Raw genomic sequence first — 21337 nt, forward strand, 5'->3', positions numbered from 1 at the left:
AAAAAAAAAAAACAACAACAAGAAAATCGTTCGAGGACCGAAGTGATAGCAGAGTGTTGTTATGGCGGCCCGGCAGAAGCACCGTGGTTCCGCAAACGCCGTCGAGACGGCCGCTGTGCCCTTCAACGAGCGCGTTTTGAAGGAGGTTTACCGGTTGTACACCGACAAGAGCGACGGTACGGCCAGCCTGCTTATTTGCGCGTTTCGAGCGTCTTCTGTGCGGTTGTTGTCCGGCGTCCGGTACTTCTGTACTCGGTTGTGCGGGGGGTGTGCGGCGAGAGACGGACACCGTCTGGCGGCCCGGTGTCGTCTGGCCGAGTGCCCGGGCCGCTGACGTGGCGCCTCCGGGAAAGTTTGCCCGTCTGACCGGTTTGTTCCCTGTTTGTGTCCCAGTCCGTTCGACCCGGGATCTCTTGAACTGTTCTGCGACCGAGCGACGAGAAGCCGGCATGTTTTACTTTGGCGTCTCCGTCCGTTGATTTGCTGACATCTTGTAATTGTGTCCTTGTGTTTTTTTTTTTTTTAGGCCTCATTCCTCTCGCTCAGGGACTCGGTGCTCACTTGTTGCCCTCGAGGAAGAAGATCACGGTGATGATCTTGGGAAACCATTCCGCTGGCAAAAGTTCATTCATCAACTGGTGAGAGGGGACTACCATGTGGCGTCGTGCGTGCTGGCACAGCATGGTGTGGAGTTAGCACACTTACCTTTTGGGATATCAACTTTGGGTCCGGTTGGTGGTTTCCCAAAACGTGCCGTCCCTACGACGGGCTTTAAGCCGGCTGTCCCGTCTGCTAGTACTCGGTGGTGGACGTTAAATACCCCCCCCCCAACGGTGTCCTTCATGGAGAGTAGGAGAGTTATCGCCGGCTCTCTTTACAAATTACAAATCCCTGCCCTGACTACCGCTGGGAAGGTAAAGGCAAACCACCCGGTGCAACACTCCGCTCTGGTCGTGCATTGACAGCGATGAACCTGCTTTTGGGTGGAGCACCGCGGACAGACTGCTCCAAAATGTGGGAATGAAGTTGGCTTTGAAACTCAGCGTTGCTTTGAAGACACCGATTTGACGCCGGCTCTGGCTCTTCCCAAGCCTGGTGTTGGCCGAGCGGTTAGGGTGGCGGCTTGAGATCCCAGGGTCCTGAGTTCAAGTCCCGTTGGTTGCTGAATTAACACCAGGGGGTTGACTCAGCCTGTCGTCCTTCCGAGGTCGGCGAAATGAGTATCAGTGTACTGGTCCCGGTGTATGCCCCGGTTAGAATAGGTGTACCATATCCCTGTGTGTCGTAAGAGGCGACCAGGGTTGGCGTCGGGAAGGGCATCCGGCCATAAAACATTGCCTCAAGAAAAAGCCAAACCCCTGCACAGCAGGGGAAAATGGCTGTAAAAACGGTCATTTTTTTCGAATTTTCTGGCTCTTCCCATCTCCAGGTACATTGAAGAGCACGTGCAGCGGACGGGTGTTGCCATCGAGACTCGAGGTTTCACGTTTGTGACGAGTGGAAAGCACAGGGAGTCACTCACGGTGAGTCGGTCAGACGCGTCTTCGCGAGTGTCCTCGACCCGTCTCGATTCCGCGGCAACCATGGTCCGTTTCAAAATGACTCCACGGGCCGTCACCGTTTTATTTTGCAGGGCCATGCGACTTTGCACTTGTACCCCCATTTCAAGTCTTTGCAGGATTTTCGAGGTGAGTTGTCGGCCGGTCGTGTTTTGCAGCCGGAGCGCGCTGCTTTTGTTCACGCTCGTCGGAGTGACGGTAACGTGAGAGTCTCGTTGCTGGATAAAAACCAGCGGCAGGCCTTGGAAGCCTTTGAAAAGGGTGGGTTTCATGAGTTTTAGCTGTTGTCCTTCGTTTCTGTGGCCACCGTGTTGCCACGTTTTACACAATGTCGTACTCTGCCGTGGAACCTGGCAACTGGTAATCTGGTGCTTCATCTGCCGCTGGGATTTGCACGCGTTCCTCGCTGATTTGCGTGCATTCTGCGATTGTGTGGATTGAATGAAATGCAGTACTGTATTACTTTTACGGTTGGTGTTCTGATATTCTCAACGGTGATGCAAGTTGAATGTGCTGCATTTCATTATCCGTTCGGTGTTCATTGGGAGATGTACTTCCCACAGGGCTGTGCAGAGGCGACGCATTCACCTTGGAGCTGTCGAGTCTGGGGTCAGTTCCTGACCTGACAGTATAAACTGTCGGTTGGTGGTTCGTGGTCTGGGCGTTTCATCACAAAGTGTGCCGTCCTTCGGATGGACGTTGAACTGGGCGTGCTGTCCGCGGGCACTGGCTGGTGGACGTTCGATCCCATGACGTCTTTCAAGAAGTGGAGGCGAGCTATCACCGGCACCCTGAACAAATTACGGCAGGGAAGGCAGAAGCAAACCACCCAGTGTAATCCTTGCCGCCAGACCTGCCTTCGGGCAGAGCATCGTAGACGTGTACGACGATGATTGTCAGGATTAGGAATGGGGAGCAATCGGGAGTGCGATGCATTGCATTGAGAACAGAGTTGAGAAATTAAAGCTCCTCGTCTCCACCTGTCTTTCCTGCCGACTTCCTTTGTGATTTCGGTAATCTCCTTTCATCCCGTGCATAACGTGAGTTCATCAACTGGACTTTATCTCCATGGCGTGGCCCTCCGATGATGCTTATCGACGTAGCTACCGTCAGGCAATGGAATGGCCAATAAGTCTTGCATGATACAGTCCATCGCAAAGCCCCAGCTATGTGGTGGGAATATTGAATTTGCCGTATAGGTGCCTCCTGTCTCGAGAACGAGTAGCAGGACGGGCAGGAATTTGGAATTTAGCAATGCCAATGGCCCTCGCCCCAAATGCTGAGGGAATAGCGCAGAGAGGTTTGAGTCCCAACCCACCTTAAGAAGCATCTTATTTATTTATTTAATGGCATTTGATTCCAGACAGATTAAGATCCCACCCACTTCAGACCTTTGTGTTATTTGTGCCTTCCAGCCAAGAGTTGCATCATGGAGTACACCTTCTTTTGGAAGGAATCATGAAGCAAGCTGTCTTTTCTGCTGGCACACTCATGTTGACGTTTATAAGATCCTGTCTTATTTATTCATTTATTGCTTCCAACATCGATCTTCGGCTCAAAGTGGAGCTTGTTTCACGAGTCAAATGCAAGACAAATACATCGGTGTACTTTTGCGTTAATTAGAACATTAGCAGTCAATGGACAGAGCTCGAGTATGTATGGGATTCAAACCTAGGTTCCCCCTAATCATCAAGCACATGTTCAGATGAAAACGGTGGTGAACGAGTAACTCCAAAGTGACCGAAATCCGTGCCCGAACCGGCCCTGTAAAAGGTGACGGCAAACTTCTCGTTGCATCATTTGTCAAGCAAATTGCTTCGGCAGGAACTACTTAATTGGAGAATGGCATTTGTCGTGTCTTTATGAGGTCGAAGGGCCTGGCCTACCTTTCAAGCTGGTGAAACGGTTCTCTTCGAATTCCTCTCCACTTTATGGAATACTCACCTTACCTGTGAAGTAGCAGGTTGACGCTCTTTGGAACTCTGGTTAATCGTCGATGAGCAAATGCCTGGGCCCCAAGGAGCTGCCACAGTTAACACCACAAAACACATAGGTTGGATATTAAGAATGGATATGTTGCGTGAGATGTGTTGCATCTAGAATACGAGGCCCGGCATAACGCAGGCCTTTTCTTATCAAAGGTAAACGTCTGTTTGGGTCACAGTTGACATTGCCATTGCATTATCCAAAGCGTTGGGACAAAGAAGCGATTCTTCATTTATTGTGCTTATCGTCTTTTTGTTTTTGTCGTTTGTATTCCCTGCTTTGAAGGACCACTTTACTAAGCTATCAATTTATAACGATTGCTGTTCGTCTTTGGATAAATTATTGAGAGACCACGATGAGTGGTGACGGTTTGCAAAAAAATTAATCTTCTACTACCCCATGCTGTACATCTCGTCCCCCTCCCCGTCCAAAGCCAACAGGCTGCCTATCTCTTGCGTCAAATGATGTCATTGTTTCCTTGGTTACTACTTTGCTGATGTCAAAGTGACTGCTTATTTGGGAGGGGAGGCTTGGGGTGGAGGGGGGAGTGGGGGAAGGGGGAGGTGAACTTTGGGAATTTGAGGCGAAGGGATTGAGATGAAACGGAAGAGTTTGGATTCTGTTACTCTTGGAAGGCTTTGTAGTGAGTAGTCTGAAGGTTGTGATTTGTACAGGAGGAATCGTGAAAAGTTGGGTTAGGAGAGGGGATGGAATGTATTCATTTTAATAATGGACATTCGTGAAGGGAGGTTTGGGGGGTGGAAGGGTGGGTGAATGGCGAATGGTTTGTCGATGAGTAAACTTGTGAGTTGGAATGCAGATAGGCGTGAGAGCATGAAGTTCTAGAAATACAGTTTTCTTTTGAACGATGAATTTCTGGTCCCATCTTCGTGCTGCTTTACTTTCCCATGAAGCTTCGCGATTGACAATTTTTACCGTGCCTGCTACATAACGTGCGGCTGATACACCCTTTTGAGGGCAGATTTATTTACCTTGTCATTGTGGTTGGAAAAGGTGACTGAGCTTTTGCGAATTTTAAACTCTGTGACTCTGAACCAAGCAGGCATGGCTGTACCAGTCCAGCCCTTCTCTGGCTAGCTTTAGTCCAGTTAGGCCTGTTAAAGCTGCCAGTCGAAGAGCTGTGCTGGGCGGTCACTCACTGCACTCGGCACTCGCTTGATTGGAGACTGTGATAAGTGCAGGTAGGGTGAACCCAATGATAGTCTGAGAATAATTGTGGTGTCTGGAATTGATCATGAGTAGACTTCCCTCTCCTTTTGACCTTTTTTATTTTTGTTTTTATCTTGCCAAAACGAAGTTTTTGCAAGATATTGTTGCGGTTGAGGAAATTCGCAAACCACCATTCAGGTCCCGTAGGTGAGATATCTCTGTAAGTACATGTGTAGTTATCCCCAAACCCATTGTTTAGAGGGAATAAATGTGATTCATTCGGGCTGCGACGCTTTGAGATTAGCCGTTTTTCTGTTCTATCTTTATTTTGAACCAACCACGCTCTAACCATCACACAACAACAACAACGCCAACAGCCACGATCTTTACCTTCACAACTCGCTCCCGCAAACATCGCATCACTACCATTCCAAATGGCACCATGGCCATAAACCACCACCATAAACCCTCCACCACCTTCACCTCTCTCCTTTTGCAGCCATTCCCGCACCACCTGTGAGCACCGAGCGTCGGGCTGTCCTGGGCTCGTACAAGATACGCGCCGAGCCGCGAGTGCAAAATGCGGCCTTTCCGAGGAGAATTTGGATCAGGAATGCTACACGCCCACTTCTGATCTGTCCAATCAGCAAGCGCGGGGCAGTTTGACCCCGCCTCTAGGCACGTCTGTGTGGAATTGAGATATGCAAATTCTAGGATCAGGGGAGATTCACGCCCCTTTTTCTCCGTCCAATGGGCGAGCGTGGCTCCGCCCCCGAGCTCGTTCTGATCCGGAAATTTGCATATGGGTTCTCCTGCCAGCCTATAAAGCGCCGAGCGCAAGGCGAATCTGGGCAGAGTCAGTTTTGGAAGAGCGGAGAGTGGCAGAAAAGCAGTCAATTTTGGAAGAGCGGAGAGTGGCAGAAAAGCAGAGTCAGTTTTTGGTTGGATAGCGGAGTCGAGTCGGGAGGCGAGGGCGTCCCGGTGGTTTTCGGCAGTCGGCTGAGGAGAATTGAGGGAAGAGTCCGAGGCAAGGAAGACGGCGGTCGGCGATGAGGTCGCGGTGCAATCGCTCGTCACGGGACCCAAGCAAGCCAGCTATACTCTTTCCCCAGAGCATCAACAATTCCCTCCCTCTTTTCCCCCGCGCTGAGATAGTGCGAAAAGGGGGCCTCGTTCCCACCCCACTCCAAGCGGTTCCAACGAAACCCGCGAAGGAGCACGAAGTCGGGGCACCGCCGCGCTGCCACCTTTGCGGCTCAACACGAAGACGCGGGTAGGACGCACCCGATCTCGCGGACCTGACCGCTCCTTCAGGTCCCGCGCAAATATTGGCCCACAGGCCCCGTCTGCCCCCTTGTCTTTGAGGGTGGCCTTTTCTTTTGCTTTTGAGTAAATGTGTGTCGGCGCCGTCTGTGAAGTAAAACTGTTTAAGTGTTGCCGTGTGCTCGCGTAGTCGGTAGTATCTCTGCGTCATTGTTTCTTTTGTAGCATTTGATATATGTGCATTCTGTTTGGCTGTATATGTGTGCTCTCCGTGTGCCGCGGAATAAATGTGCATCATGTTGAACTGTTTTCCCGTTTCGCTTCGTCTTTTCTTTAATTGAATCTCCATCTTGCTTCACGTAAAGGATTGGTAGTGGGCTTAATACGCCCGATAATTAATCGGAACCGTTGAGGCCGACGATAACACCGCTCGGTTATCCCGATAGTACGGAATGGATCGCTTAAGCGGCCCGTGTCCGGAGTCGACCTGCGGCGAGGTGCGATCGCCCGGTCTACCCTCCGCGTGGGTACTTAGGTAGGTAGAGTTTGGCGAACAACCCTATCCCACGCGGGTGGCCGATTGGCACGATCGTGGTGAGGCCGAAAGGCCCACCCGTGACTAGCTCCCGGCGTTAGTCCGAGAGGGTCACGACAGAATTGTCCGTCCGGTGGGCGACGTACCGCGATTCGAGTCACGTGGCCGTTCGCATGTCAGCAGGCGCGAATTCGCAACAATATGTTAGTCAGCTTGTATTTTTTTTTTTTTTTTTTTTTTTTTTTGTCTGTAATCACGTATAAAAAATTCTGCAGAGCACAGTTATCATTGGAAATTTTGGTAACTTCTCATATCAGAGGCCTATAGAGGTCCCTTTCAACGCACAAAATTTTGAAGGTCAAGGTCACTTTGTCACAAATCAGGGGAGTCGACGAAACCCTTATTTTTTGAGTAATTTTAATCGAATCGTCTTCAAACTTCATCGGAATATAGTTCATCATCTGGCGCTCAGCTGATTAATTTTTGGTGGTGATTGGCCTTGACCTTCATATGTTTTTTTTTTTTTTTGTCTGTAATCACGTATAAATCACTCTGCAGAGTACAGTTATCATTGGAAATTTTTGTAACTTCACATATCAGAGGCCTATAGAGGTCCCTTTCAGCACATAAAATTTTGAAGGTCAAAGGTCAAGGTCACTTTGTCGCAAATCAGGGGAGTCGACGAAACCCTTATTTTTTGAGTAATTTTAATCGAATAGTCTCCAAACTTTACGGGAATGTAGTATGTGGTCTGGCGCTCAGCCGATTAGTTTTTGGTGGCGATTGGCCTTGACCTTCATGGTTAGCGCCTGAGGTCAAACATATTTGACCCCAAGGTCAAATTTTCAAGTTTTAGGAACCATATCGTGTAGTACCTCAAATTGAACACCTCGATGAGTGCTTTCTAGATATGTCAATCTTGAGACATTATGATGTCATTTGGTGACGTTAGGAGGCAAACACATTTTTCATGGTTACTCTGTAGAACGATTCTCATCGGAATCTCTCGTAGGCAGATATTCCTCAAGGATTCGCTCCTGGTGGATAGCAGCTCTGTTCACCTCAGTGTGACCTTAAAGAAGTCACACGTGGTTACCTTTTGGCAAGATACGGGTCACCCTGCGGGTGACATTGGTTTATTTTAATTTTTTCTCCAACCCAACTGCCCCAGGTGTGTCCGAGTACCTTTCCACAGAAGTGTCGACGTCCAAACAGAAGGGGTTCAACCTGGTTACTTTCATCGACACGCCAGGCCTAGTGGATGGGGATATGAAGTATCCCTTTGATGTGGACAGTGTACTACATTGGCTTGGTAAACGTGCTAACTGAATTACCATTGTGTAGATGTTGATGTGGCATCTCATTTTCCTTCTCATTTTTGGATTCTCATATTTATTTATTTATTTATTTATTTATTTCTCCTTTCATTTATTTTGATTATTTAATTATCTCTGACACCGAAGGTGAAGGAGGTTATGTTTTCACCCCTTTCTGTTTGTCTGTCTGTCTGTCTGTCTGTCTGTCTGTCTGTCTGTGTACAGGATATCTCAAAAAGTTGTGGATGGATTCAGATGAAATTTTCTGGACAGGTTCAGGGTGTGACAAGGACAACTCAGTAGATTTTGGTGAAGATCTAGATCCGGATCCGACCCCTAGAATTTTTAAGTGATTCTTCACCATTGAGAGATAGGGACAAAAACGATATAGTACTGTATAGCATGATATTTCAAAATGTATTGGACCCAATATGTTCTCGTGGATCAGGCATTATGTGGTGGAAGTATGTGCTCTACCGAGTGCCCTTCTCGTTGCCAAAAGAGATTGCCTTGCCTTGTTCTCAAAAATAAATAAATATTCCCCTTTCTGCCTGGAAGAGCACTCGTACACATTTGTGTTGTGTAACAATGCTTTTAGCAAGTTAGTTAAATTCGAAATTTGTAGCATATTATCCCTGCATTGATTCTGGTAGTGCTGAAGGGTATAGTCAAGGTTGTCAGGTTTTTTTTGGTTTATTAGGTTCATGTTCACTGTGCAGAATCTGTGTTTTCTTCCACTGCTGTGTCATCAACCTTCACGCTCCTCCCCCCACCTCACTCCTTTACCCCAAGTATCCTATTTATTTATTCGTATACAGCCTGTGCCCTTCTTGGCTGCATCATTTTCTGGGGGTGCAACTGTGCCGCTGATGCAATGCCCCCGTTACCAGCTCGCTGGTACTCATTTTGCCGACCTTGGAAGGATGACATGCTGAGTCTATCTGCCGAGTGTCAATTCAACGGCATGATGGGCTTGAACTAAAGACCCAAGGATCTTAAGTCAGCCACCTTAACCATTAAGCCAACACCAGGCTTGTGTATCCTATGTTCACCCACCACTCCATCTCTTTATAGGTGAGATGGTGGAACTTATTTTCGTGTTCTTCGACCCAATGGACCAGGCACTGTGCAAGCGTACACTCAACATTGTCGAGCGTCTCAATGAGTCTCATGGGGACAAGATCCACTTTTACCTGAGCAAGGCTGACGAGGCCGGGCACGAGACTGATCGTCAGGTGAGTTGCGTATTTGTAGATACGAGTACGTGGCTGTACGTGCAAAAAAAAAAAAATAATAATAATAAAACTTTCAAACCGCGAGCCAGAAACACCAACCACACAGGTCATTCCTTCGCTCTCGCATGCCCGTACGTGCGTGGCCGTACGTGCAAACCAAAAATTAAAAAAAAAAAAAAAAAACTTTCAAACCGCGAGCCAGAAACAACCACACAGGCCGTTCCTTCGCTCTCGTAAACGACGACTGGATTGGGGCATTGTGTTTATCTATAAATGCGCATAAGAAATCGAGAAATTATTAGAATATATTAAGTCATCACTATCCGGAAGTGGTGCGTGCCCGTACGGAATGTTCACATGCATTCCACGAATTATCGCTTGCATTGAAGTAACAACTGTGATACTGACACACACAGAGTTAATTAATATCAAGTTTACCTCCCCGTCTTTGCTTGCCATGACATTCGCTGCCATTGACCATTGCCACTCCTACGCCACGGTAACTAAGGCACCGATCCCCATCGTAACCGGCACAGCACGTGACGTCATCGTCTGCCGGCTGCGCACCGGCCTACGCAGTCACGCCGACACAGCAATGTGTCCTTTCATTGGTTGGTAAATAAATGGCCATAACTAGGGAAGCACTTGTCCGATTAATATTGTTGCGAATTCGCGCCCGCCGGCGTGCGAACGGCCACGTGACTCGAATCGCGGCACGTCGCCCACCGGACGGACAATTCTGTTGTGACCCTCTCGGACTAACGCCGGGAGCTAGTCACGGGTGGGCCTTTCGGCCTCACCACGATCGTGCCAATCGGCCATCCGCGTGGGATAGGGTTGTTCGCCAAACGACCTACCTAAGTTCCCTCGCAGATGGTAGATCGGGCGATCGCACCTCGCCGCAGGTCGACTCAGGACACGGGCCGCTTAAGCGTTCCGTTCCGTAATATCGGGATAACCGAGCGGTGTTATCGTCGGCCTCGACGGTTCCGATTAATTATCGGGCGTATTAAGCCCACGACGAACCCGTTACGTGAAGCAAGATGGAGATTCAATTAAAGAAAAGACGAAGCGAAACGGGAAAACAGTTCAACATAATGCACATTTATTCTGCGGTACACGGAGAGCACATGTATACAGCCAAACAGAATGCACATATATCAAATGCAACAAAAGAAACAATGACGCAGAGATACTACTGACGAAGACCGACACACGGCAACACTTAAACAGTTTTACTTCACCAGACTGGCACCGACACACATTTACTCATAAGCAAAGGAAACAAGCCACCCTCATAGGCAAGAGGGCAGATGGGCCCGTAGGCCAATGTGTGCGCGGGACCTGAAGGAGCGGTCAGGCCCGCGTCCTCGTGATGAGCCGCAAATGTGGCTGAGGGGCGGTGCCCCGACTTCATTCTCCTTCGCAGGTTTCGTTGGCACCGCTTGGGATGGGAACGGGGCCCCCTTTTTGCACTATCTCAGCGTGGGGGAAAGGGGGGGGGAATTGTTGATGCCCTGGGGGAAGGAGAATGGTTGGCTGGCTTGGGTCCCGCGACGAGCGATCCCACCGCGACCTCGTCGCCGACCGCCGTCTTCCCTGCCTTGGACCCGAGCTCCTTGGACTCTTCCCCCAACTCTCCTCAGCTGACTGCAGAAAACCACCTTGACGCCTTCGCCTCCCGACTCCACTCCGCTCTCCAACCCGACTTGACTGCCTCCGTCTCCCGACTCCACTCTCTGCCACCAAAACTGACTCTCTGCGCAACAACTCCTTTTGCGCAACAACTCCTCTGCGCAACAACTCTTCTGATTCACCTCGCGCTCGCCGTTTTATAGGCCGGCAGGAGAAAACAATATGCAAATTTCCGGATCAGGATGACCTCGGGGGCGGGGCCACGCTCGCCCATTGGACGGAGGAAAAGGGGCGTGAATCTCCCCTGATCCTAGAATTTGCATATCTTTATTCCACACAGATGCGCCTGGAGGCGGGGCCAAGCCGCACCGCGCTTCCTGATTGGACGGATCAGAAGTGGGCGTGTTGCATTCCTGATCCGAATTCTCCTTGGAAAGGCCGCTATTTGTAGTCGCGGCTCGGCGCGTATCTTGTACGAGCCCAGGACAGCCCGACGCTCGGTGCTCACAGGTGGTGCGGGAATGGCCACAGAAGGAGAGAGGTGAACGTGGTGGAGGGTTTCCAGTGGTGGCCGATGGCCATGGTGCCGTTTGGAATGGCGGTGATGCGATGTTTGCGGGAGCGAGTTGAGAAGGTGAAGGTCGTGGCTGTTGGCATTGTTGTTGTCTGACGGTTGGAGCGTGGTTGGTTCAAAATATAGATAGAACAGAAAAACGGCTATCTCAAAGCGTCGCAGCCCGAATGAATCACATTTATTCCCTCTAAACAACGGGTTTGGGGCTAACTTCACATGTACTTACAGAGATATCTCACCTACGGGACCTGAATGGTGGTTTGCGAATTTCCACAACCGTAACAATATCAAACCTTGAAAAGGCACATCCACAGGGCCCCAGCAATATACCTGGCAAGTTTCAATTAGATCGGACCAGTGGTTGTCGAGAAACAGCGGTCACACACACACACACACACACACACACACACACACACACTCTCACACTCTCACACTCTCACACTCTCACACTCTCACACTCTCACACTCTCACACTCTCACACTCTCACACTCTCACACTCTCACACTCACTCTCACACTCACTCTCACACTCACTCTCACACTCACTCTCACACTCACTCTCACACTCACTCTCACACTCACTCTCACACTCACTCTCACACTCACTCTCACACTCACTCTCACACTCACTCTCACACTCACTCTCACACTCACTCTCACACTCACTCTCACACTCACTCTCACACTCACTCTCACACTCACTCTCACACTCACTCTCACACTCACTCTCACACTCTCACACTCTCACACTCACACTCTCACACTCACACTCTCACACTCTCACACTCTCACACTCTCACACTCTCACACTCTCACACTCTCACACTCTCACACTCTCACACTCTCACACTCTCACACTCTCACACTCTCACACTCTCACACTCTCACACTCTCACACACTCACACTCTCACACACACTCACACTGCTGGAATTATAGATATATGAAGTGTGATGTTAAACATTGCCAAAGAAAAGTTGTATATTGTTACACTTTTTTTTTTTTTTTTTTTTTTTTTTTAATTTTATTTTATTTATTTATTTTTACCCAACAGGCTCTTTGTACACACATCGAAAGGGAGCGGTCCACATGCCCACTTGCATTGTAGATGTTTGTGGGAATACCCACATGATCAATTGACCAAACTTGAGCAAATCAGTTTGTCTCGAGTGACGATTTGTTAAATTATTAGACTCAAAGCATCTTTTGATTTGTTCCGTGGCCTCTCCCTTCAGCGTGTTATGATGCAGATCGTGCAAGAGCTCTGCAAGCGACCGGGCCTCAACAAGTGTGGATTTGAAATGCCAACCATCTACATACCCAACACTAACAAGGTGTGCAAAAGTCTCGCTGATTATTTCCCATTTAAGAGTAAGCCATGACCATCGTACCATCGATGTTGTTATGTTTGTGGGGTAGATGGAGGAATTTCATAGGATTGTATGGAGTAGCGTGGTCTGTGGACGTGAAGGAGACATCTCAATGTAAGTTAAGTCGGGGAAACTGTGAGCTTAACTGTTACTTGTCACCACATGGGGGCGGTGCTGTGTTAAGTTAGATGGGGATTAAGGCCAATTTCCTCCAGTATGTAATTACCTCCTGTGATCTTTTGCGATGTTTTATTGCATTTCAAGACGGGCGATTGAAAAGGGATCACAGCCTTAAAACTGTGACAACCGAGCTGCATGCCCAAGCTGGCAGAAAGCCCTGCCTCCAGGGGTGACGGCTGGAAAAAAAACACGCCTCCCCCCCCCCCCCACCTCAGAGTGCATGATTAGTGGGCGTGACGTCAGCGAGCCGGTGGAAGGAAAGGGAGTTTCAGAGCGGAAGCGGAAGAACGGAGAGTACAGTTGTGGGAGGATACGATCGAGTAAGGGGGTCTTGCTGGCTGGCGACGTCTAGACACGACGGAATACAGCAACACAATTCTCGTGCCGTACTCTGAATTTGCCCGCGTGCTGGGAAAGACGCTGGCCATTCCTGTTTGGCTGAGCCATGAAGTGTGTACATTTTCTGAGGAGGGAAGAAGAGCATGCCTCATCACCTTATCACGGGGCTTCATAGATCGTCTCGTCGTGTGGTCGAGGAGGAAGGTGGGCGATCGTTGAGCGAACCTAGTGTAAGAGAGGAACGTTCGGCATATTCATTCATGAGAAGAAGCCGCATGCCGGGTGGTGAGCCATGGCGTAGAATACGGCTTCGCAAATTGCCTCGTACGTTTCCCACCCAGAGAGCGGCTCGGCGCCATTTTGGGCGCATCATCCCACGCAGGATGACGTGGCTCGACCCCAAAGTTCAATGAAGACCACATCTGAACAAAGCTAAGTGCCAGAATATAGGAGGGATTTTTATTTTGCTTTATCTCCCCCCCCCTTGTCCATTTTTGTGTCTGAAGGCGCCTCAAATAGGAATTTCGATTTGAGTTGCCTCGCGTCTTGATTTATTTCCATGATAACTGTTTGATTTTCTTTCGAAAGCGCGGGAATATTGTGATTGTCTCCGCCGTCCGTACGTCCGTCTGTTTTACCCTGTAACTCCTCCTACACCGTTTGAAATAGGAACTTGAAACTTTAGGACATAGTAGATATATGTATGGGGAAGTGCACAACACTTTCAGATTTTTGATATGACCCCTAGGGGCTGGGCCAGAGGGGTTGGGGTCATGGGGGGTCGATTCAAAAAAAAAAAAAAGAAATTGTCTTATAGCTTTTTAAATCAAACACATTCATGAGTTATACATTTAACAACATATTTTTTTAAGCACATGATGATTATGGGGTGCTTAGCGGATAGGGGGTCAAAATAGCTCCTCCTACACCGTTTGGGATAGGAACTTGAAACTTTGGGACATCGTGTATATATATATATATATATATATATATATATATATATATATATATATATATATATATATATATATATATATATATATGTATGGGGAAGTGCACAACACTGTCGGATTTTTGATATGACCCCTAGGGGCCGGGCTTGAGGGGATGGGGTCATGGCTGATTTATAAAATAAGAAAAAAAGAATAGTCAATTCATTTTGCAAGATGAAATTTCACCTCGCGTTAATGGGACAAAGCAGTGTGCGTGGGAATATGCGATGGTGTGTCATCGACAACGTAGTTCTAGTTTAATTTGCTGGTGTCCGTATATCTGTTGTCGTTTCGAGATAAACCCCCTTGTGCTGTGCATCCATCTGCTCCATCCTTGTTGCTGTTCTTTCCCGCGTGCACCAAAATCTCTGAGAATCTCGGCTGTAAACTTCAAAGAGAAATCGTTTTAACGAAATGGTTATTTTTAACGAAATTTTAACGAAAAAACAATCTGCAGCATTAACCCTTGAAGCTGGAATCGTGAATTTTCTTGTGCTTAATCCTCAGGTCATTCACCATCGAACGGGCTCATCGCGTCAGGTTCCATTGGGTAGTCGACTACCCAGGTCTGTCTGCCTACCGGCTTGTCTGTCTGTCTGTCTGTCTGTCTGTCTGTCTGTCTGTCTGTCCCGAGCATAGCTCCGTGGGTTTTGATCCGAACCTGATAAAATTTTGGTGGGAGGTTTATATCATAATCCAGTTGTGTTTTCCTGAGAATGGGCGTGGTGTGCCCATTATGGACGGAGCCACGCCCAAAAAACGTGTTTTTAGGGGGTAGCCGATTTCAATTTGCATCTTCTAGGGGGTTTGTCGAATCTGACAGGGGTTTCGGTATTTGGTTAGCCCAATGTCACCTGCATAGCCCTACAGAGCTCTATTTTTCATTTCGTCACAAGGTCATGAACTTAGAAAATTGCGAATTTTGACGTAAAAATTTTTTCTTCTCTGAGGGGTTTGTCAAATCTGGCTGGGGTTTCGGTATTTGGTTAGCCCAATGGCACCTGCATAGCCCCACGGAGCTCGATTTTTCATTTTCGTCACGAACTTAGAAAATTGCGTTGTGTTTTTAGGGGGTAGCCGATTTCAATTTGCATCTTCTCCTCAGGGGTTTGTCGAATCTGGCAGGCGTTTCGGTATTTGGTTAGCCCAATGGCACCTGCATAGCCCCACGGAGCTCGATTTTTCATTTTCGTCACGAACTTAGAAAATTGCGTTGTGTTTTTAGGGGGTAGCCGATTTCAATTTGCATCTTCTCCTCAGGGGTTTGTCGAATCTGGCAGGCGTTTCAGTATTTCGTTAGTCCAATGGCACCTGTATAGCCCCACGGAGCTCAATTTTTCATTTTCGTCCCAAGGTCAAGGTCACAAACTTAGAAAATTTCGAATTTTGACATAAAAATCATAGGACCACCCAAACTTTGAGAGCTAGATGACAATATTTTTTATGCATAATTTGAGGTCATTTCCCACCTAAAGTCTTGAAACCATTTTGCTCTATCTCGAACACCTTGCTCGTGGCGCCCCCTTCAAGTTTGTTTTTACGCTGATTTCATCAAAGTATGGATAATCCGAGGAGTGCGAAATGCCATATAGCCTATATGACGTTATATTGTTCCTGGAATGTTCCAGAGGAAGCTTTGCACCAAAGGTCATACTCCTTGACCTTTGACCTTTAAAGTTCACAAAGGTCAAATTTTCAAAGTTGTGGGACTCGAACCGGGTTTTCGACCTTCTTCGACAAACTTCTCCAATAAGCTATAGCACGTATCCTGTTTCCTTATTTTAATGTCCACAACATTGTTTTGTGACCTTTAAAGGTTATGCAAAGGTCAAATTTTTAAAGTTGTTGAACGAAACTGGGTTTTCGACATTTTGCAGCTAATAACCTGTCACCCGTACCACATCATGTTGATCATTTTTATAACCTGGTCAAACATTATCACATCGTCTCATCCTTGACTTCTGAAACAATCTACATCGTCAAATACCGCTCGTGAACCATCGTAGTCTTCAGACTTGTCACAAAATGAATTTCCTTAATACGTTTTAAACAAATGTTGTGCCTCTCAGGTTACAGTCTGTACAGAGTATTCATGTCTGGTGCACAATGGGAATGCAGTAATGGCATACGTGGAGAGTTTCGTAATTCTTGAAAGAAAATATTTTATCAAGACAAAAGTGTTTCATGGTCGTTTGCCATTTAATGTTTGCCGGAATACAATGGGCTACTAGCGTGAGAGACTCCTTTTGTAAGAGAAGACTTGTGGTGGAGGGGGGGGGGGGCAGTATGCTGGTCGCTTAACTATACCACTACATTCAACAGGATATGGATTATAGGATGTGCTGATATTGTACTCAACCTGACAACTTGCAATCTCTTATGCCAAAATACTAACCCTTACCACACCCTCCAGACAAGTCGCTGTTTGAATCGGATTGAGGAAGTGTGCCTCACCATTGACAAGACCATAAAACAAACAGTGCAGACAACACTGAACCAGCTTGAGCGAGACTGTGAGGTCATCGTGAATGCTGCAAATCAGCGACTAATGGAAGACTGGTTAGTTTCTCACAAAAACCTTTTATGTCATCCCTTCCCTGAGAATTCCAACTCCAATCATTTGATTTATTTCCGATTTATTTGTCCATATATTACAGTCAGGCAGTTTGGCATTCCCATCTGAGCACTTGCTTATTGATGCTGGCATTGCAGGTTTAAATGCCATAGATTAATCTGATTTGTCCTGCATGTGTGATGTACCTGTACAAGTTCATCCACAATCACTAGTACTACAACTACGACTATTACTAATCCACATGCCCACTCAGGGGTGTAGCAACTCCCTTGGAGGTTGACCTTTTTGCACTTCATTTCCTTGAGGCAGAGGAGGACGTGAGGTTAGGGCAGGAATTTTGGAATTTATTTGGTCATGGTGCCAGCGATACTTCGCTAGCTCTTCGTGAAGGACGTGGGATCTTTAATGTCCACCAACTAATGCTGGCAGACGGGACCCAGGCTAAACAGCTTAGACACGAGTGTGCTGACATCTAGGCCATCCTGCCAGCCCACCCATTAACAATGGATCGTTGTAAAAGGAACAAATGAGTGCTTATTGACGTTTCCTTAGACAAGGAGACTGCTTAAGCAGCACCAACACTCTGCACAGAGTATGGTCCCAATTTCCTCCTCCTCTCCTTAAGGTGTCATTCTGTTCCTTGCTCTTATTCATTTTGAATAAATCATATTTCTATGAATAACAAGCAAAAGACTATGAGAATTGATGCATGGAAACTTTGCAAAGCAATGACGAGATTGCGACAGATTGGCGACTGAACGGATGGCGGAAGTACCACATCCACCGGAATCAACATCATTATTCAAACTCTTGGATGGCAAGAAGGTTCAGAAATTAAAATGGCTGTCACACCCTCTCTGGTAGGGTATGTTCTGATATTGATGCTGCTTGTGTTACTCCAGATATATTTTTTAAAATTAAATAAATAAATAATATTTGGGGAAATGTGGAACGTTGTGCATTAACATTGCAGGAAAATCTGAGGGAAAATATTTGGAGATGCATAAAGACCCCTGCCCCCCCAACCAAAAAAAAACAGGCAATTGCACTTGTCAAGTGCTGTGTGAATAACTAGAATATTGTCTGTGAAATTACATGTTATTTATTTAATTACCCCTTCCTACTTACCCAACCCTGTTTTCTCTCCACTCCTTTACCGTCCCTTCTTTATATCCAACTCCTCCACATCCACACTTTTATTCTCACAAAGTTTTCACAGTTTCCTCACCACCACTTCTCTTTTGCCTTGGTAATACAGTAGATCTGAGCAGATTGGGCTGAAGGCTATCCTAATCAAAAGTAGGACTCCACTTTGTCAGTTGATGTGGTTCTGTATTCTTCAACATGTTCCGACAGAGCTTCTGCAAAAGTAACATCCATTGTAGTTTCTCCCACTTGTCACGTTTTTTTTTTTTTCTTTTTAAAAAAAAGCTTTTTCTTTTTTGCTCCTGATAGGTCTACACTGGAATGATATTGGCATGAAGGACCAGATGACCTTCGTGGTTTTTATTTTATTCTTTTAATTACCTTCCAGTGTTATCTATGCTTCTGAGAAATTCCTTCTTCCAGTGGAGCTCTGTTTAAATGAGCAGCACACCGATGCTAAAAGGAACCGTGGCCTGCCCAAGTTTCTAGAATTGCAATTTGCACGAGTCACCAAACGCGAAGTTTGCAAAAGCAAGATTGTTGTGATACTGCAGTAAATGTGTGGAGGATTTGAATGGAGCCTTTTCCCTCCCATGCATACGACATTTTGCCACCCCGTTGTCCCTTTTCATTCATCAGGATGAAATAAATCAACAGCACATGTAGATTTGAACCTGGGATCGCAGCATCATGAGCTGTTTGCTGAGATAGGAACACCAAATGATTAAATAAATCCATTATGTGGAGCAAAATGAATCCTCATCACCCGCTCTCTGGCCGTCCTTGTCCCATCAGTGTGGCGGGGATGAATAATCGGCGAGCGATATGCTTGGGTGTGTTTCTGGGTCTGCTCGGCTTCTTCATGCCTGCCACGCTATTCCTGGGATTCGTCCTGACAAGCATCAACGATGAAACTGCCGTGGCATTCCTCGGGGCCGACATCACTGGTCTGCTACACTTCATGTGTGTGAGTGCTGACCTCAAAATGCCATGACTTGGTAATGTATTTTACCCATTTGAACAAGCCCCTTCTGTTGACCTCTTCCACTCTCTTAGGCACCGCTAAGCTGGTGCTGGAGTTTGGTTCCTCATGACAGCCGTACCACGGTGCTTCCACTCTTCCTGTTCGTCTGCATCGTTCTCCTGCTCTGGGCTTGGTTTATGTGCAGGTGAGCTCCTCGGAGCATTGCCAGGCCTCGTGATGACGTGCTGCCTCCGTCTTCCTGAGCTATGTGCATCTCTCTCTCCCACAGACTGCAGCGGCGGCTGAGCAGGCGTGAGCGACAGAAATTGGAGGGCTGGCATGATTATGTGCACGATGTCGTTTGCAGCAAGAAGGTAAATGCAATATTGATAGAGAATACAATGACTGTGTTGATTCATAGTTTGCACTACACGACTGAACACAGTTTTGTTTTTCTGCTTCCGCTGATGAAGTCGCCGGAGACATTATGTTTTTGGGTTGTCCGTCTGTCCGTCCATGCTAATTTTCTGTTTTTTCTGCAACCATTTATCCGATTGACACAATTTTCACCATAGGTGCAATGACTCGTGGAGAATGTTTTAATGATAATTATGACGTCATAGGACACGTGGTGGGGCAGCTATGTTGGACAAAAAGGAAAAACTTTGGACCTCTCTCTCTGAAATCATTCCATGTTAAAAACTGAAACTTGGCACATGCAAAGTACTCCCCATAGGATAGGTTATATATATATATATATATATATATATATATATATATATATATATATATATATATATATATATATATATATTTTTTATGTCATTGGTGGCATTGTTATGACGTCATAATTGCAGCCGTTAAACACTTTATCAGATAAGTGAAAAATTTTCAGGGTCATCTGGATAAATTTTATGGTGGGGAAAAAATTGATCATGTCATTGGTCATGTGGTTCAGCAGCCATATTTTTATTAACACAAAAACTTTCAAAAATCTTCTCCAGAACAGCTTGACAGATTGAGGGGAAACTTCACCCACATGTTCCACAAGCCATGGGAATACCAGGGTGTTCACAAATAATTAACAGGTCACATGGTCTGGCAGCCATATTGGTTGAATGAAAATCTTTAAAAAATTATTTATCTTGAACTGCTTCATCAATCGACGTGAAACTTCACAATTGTGATCGAGTCGTCATGGAGAATATGTTTTAAATTTCAACCTCACTGGACACATGGTCTGGCAGCCAGCATTATTTAATATTTTTTTGAATTTGGGTTCAGCGATTTGAATCAAACTTGGTACAAGTATGCATAAAGATGACATAATGTGGGCAGAGGCATATCTGGCAACGTCGAAGAGTGACCTTCTCGTTTTACCATTTGTCTCTTTCTTAAATACATTTAGATACTTTGTGGTTATCTCGGAGTGGTAAAATGTGTTGCCATTTGATTACCGACACATTTGCAAGTATGACGTTTTGAGTATGGCAAGATGGTGCTTTGCCCTACGAGTACAGCTTATAGCGCACGGTTTTGTTTGAGGTCGATTTTCTACAGAATTGCATTGGCAATGAAACCACTTCATTCATAGAAAATATGTTTGGGTTAATGGTGATCTTAAAGCTGGCCATGCATTGGTGGTGATCCATCCGTTTGCAATCCCTGGTGATTATTCAGCAACAATTGACATGTTCCCTTGGTTGTATTCGCCAACTAAAGGAGCACACTCCTCCAGTGCTGAAAATGTTGCCCGGCCAACATGCAATTAATGTTTTTTTATTTGTTTTTTTTAAGGGAGGGGTGGAGAAGGTTGTAGTTTGGGGAACAAACAAACACCGACAGCACAGACAGCACATTCACCTTTGGTGCCACCCTCAGACTTCCCATTCATGACATGTGTACAGTGCCTTCAGAAAGTATTCACACCCTTTGACTTGTCACATTTTGTTGTTATAGCATGAATTTAAAATGGATGAAATATATATATATATTTTTTTGTCACCGATTTACACAAAATACCCGACAATGACAAAGTGAAAACTTGTTTTTTTAGAAATTTTTACAACTTGATAAAAAAATTAAATGCTGAAATGACTTGCATCAATAAGTATTCGACCCCCTGAGTCGTTACTTTGTAGAAACGCCTTTGGCAGTGATTACAGCTTCGGGTCTTCTTGGTTATGTTTGTATCAGCTTTACAAATGTGGATTTATGGATTTTCTCCCATCCTTCCTTGCAGATTTGCTCAAGCTCTGTCAAGTTGAATGGGGAGAGTCTGTGAACAGCAATCTTCAAGTCTTTCCACAGATTCTCAATGGGACTCAGTCTGGGCTTTGGCTGTGCCACTCAAGGACTTTCACATTCTTGTTCTGAAGCCATTCCAGTGTTGCTTTGGCTGTATGCTTGGGGTCATTGTCTTGTTATAACTTCAATCTTCACCGCAATCCAAGGTCTTTTTCATTCTGAAGCAGGTTCTCCTCAATGATTTGCCTGTAT

General features: G+C 46.4%; 1 protein-coding gene across 3 annotated transcripts in view; it reads left to right on the forward strand.

Moving 5' to 3' along the window:
- Positions 1 to 21337, forward strand: part of LOC147010928 (uncharacterized) — a 24487-nt gene continuing 3150 nt past the window's right edge. Inside the window, exons 1-11 of one of the 3 annotated variants that reach the window (XR_015052439.1) lie at positions 1 to 176; positions 527 to 638; positions 1430 to 1523; positions 1634 to 1688; positions 7685 to 7825; positions 8904 to 9064; positions 12508 to 12606; positions 16567 to 16712; positions 18670 to 18821; positions 18931 to 19043; positions 19128 to 19212. Coding sequence is in view for 1 of the 3 variants with exons in the window: in XM_085859789.1 (XP_085715915.1) it covers positions 62 to 176; positions 527 to 638; positions 1430 to 1523; positions 1634 to 1688; positions 7685 to 7825; positions 8904 to 9064; positions 12508 to 12606; positions 16567 to 16712; positions 18670 to 18841; positions 18931 to 19043; positions 19128 to 19212 (1293 nt within the window). In the remaining 2 variants the exon portion in view is untranslated. Of the gene's footprint in view, positions 177 to 526; positions 639 to 1429; positions 1524 to 1633; positions 1689 to 7684; positions 7826 to 8903; positions 9065 to 12507; positions 12607 to 16566; positions 16713 to 18669; positions 18842 to 18930; positions 19044 to 19127; positions 19213 to 21337 lie in introns of those variants that run through there. The other 2 variants (XR_015052440.1, XM_085859789.1) reach the window with 2 other exon arrangements.

The sequence above is a fragment of the Eptatretus burgeri genome, chromosome 16 (genome assembly GCF_056783735.1).
Source record: "Eptatretus burgeri isolate ZD-2024b chromosome 16, Ebu_testis_v1, whole genome shotgun sequence".
Classification (NCBI taxonomy): domain Eukaryota; kingdom Metazoa; phylum Chordata; class Myxini; order Myxiniformes; family Myxinidae; genus Eptatretus; species Eptatretus burgeri.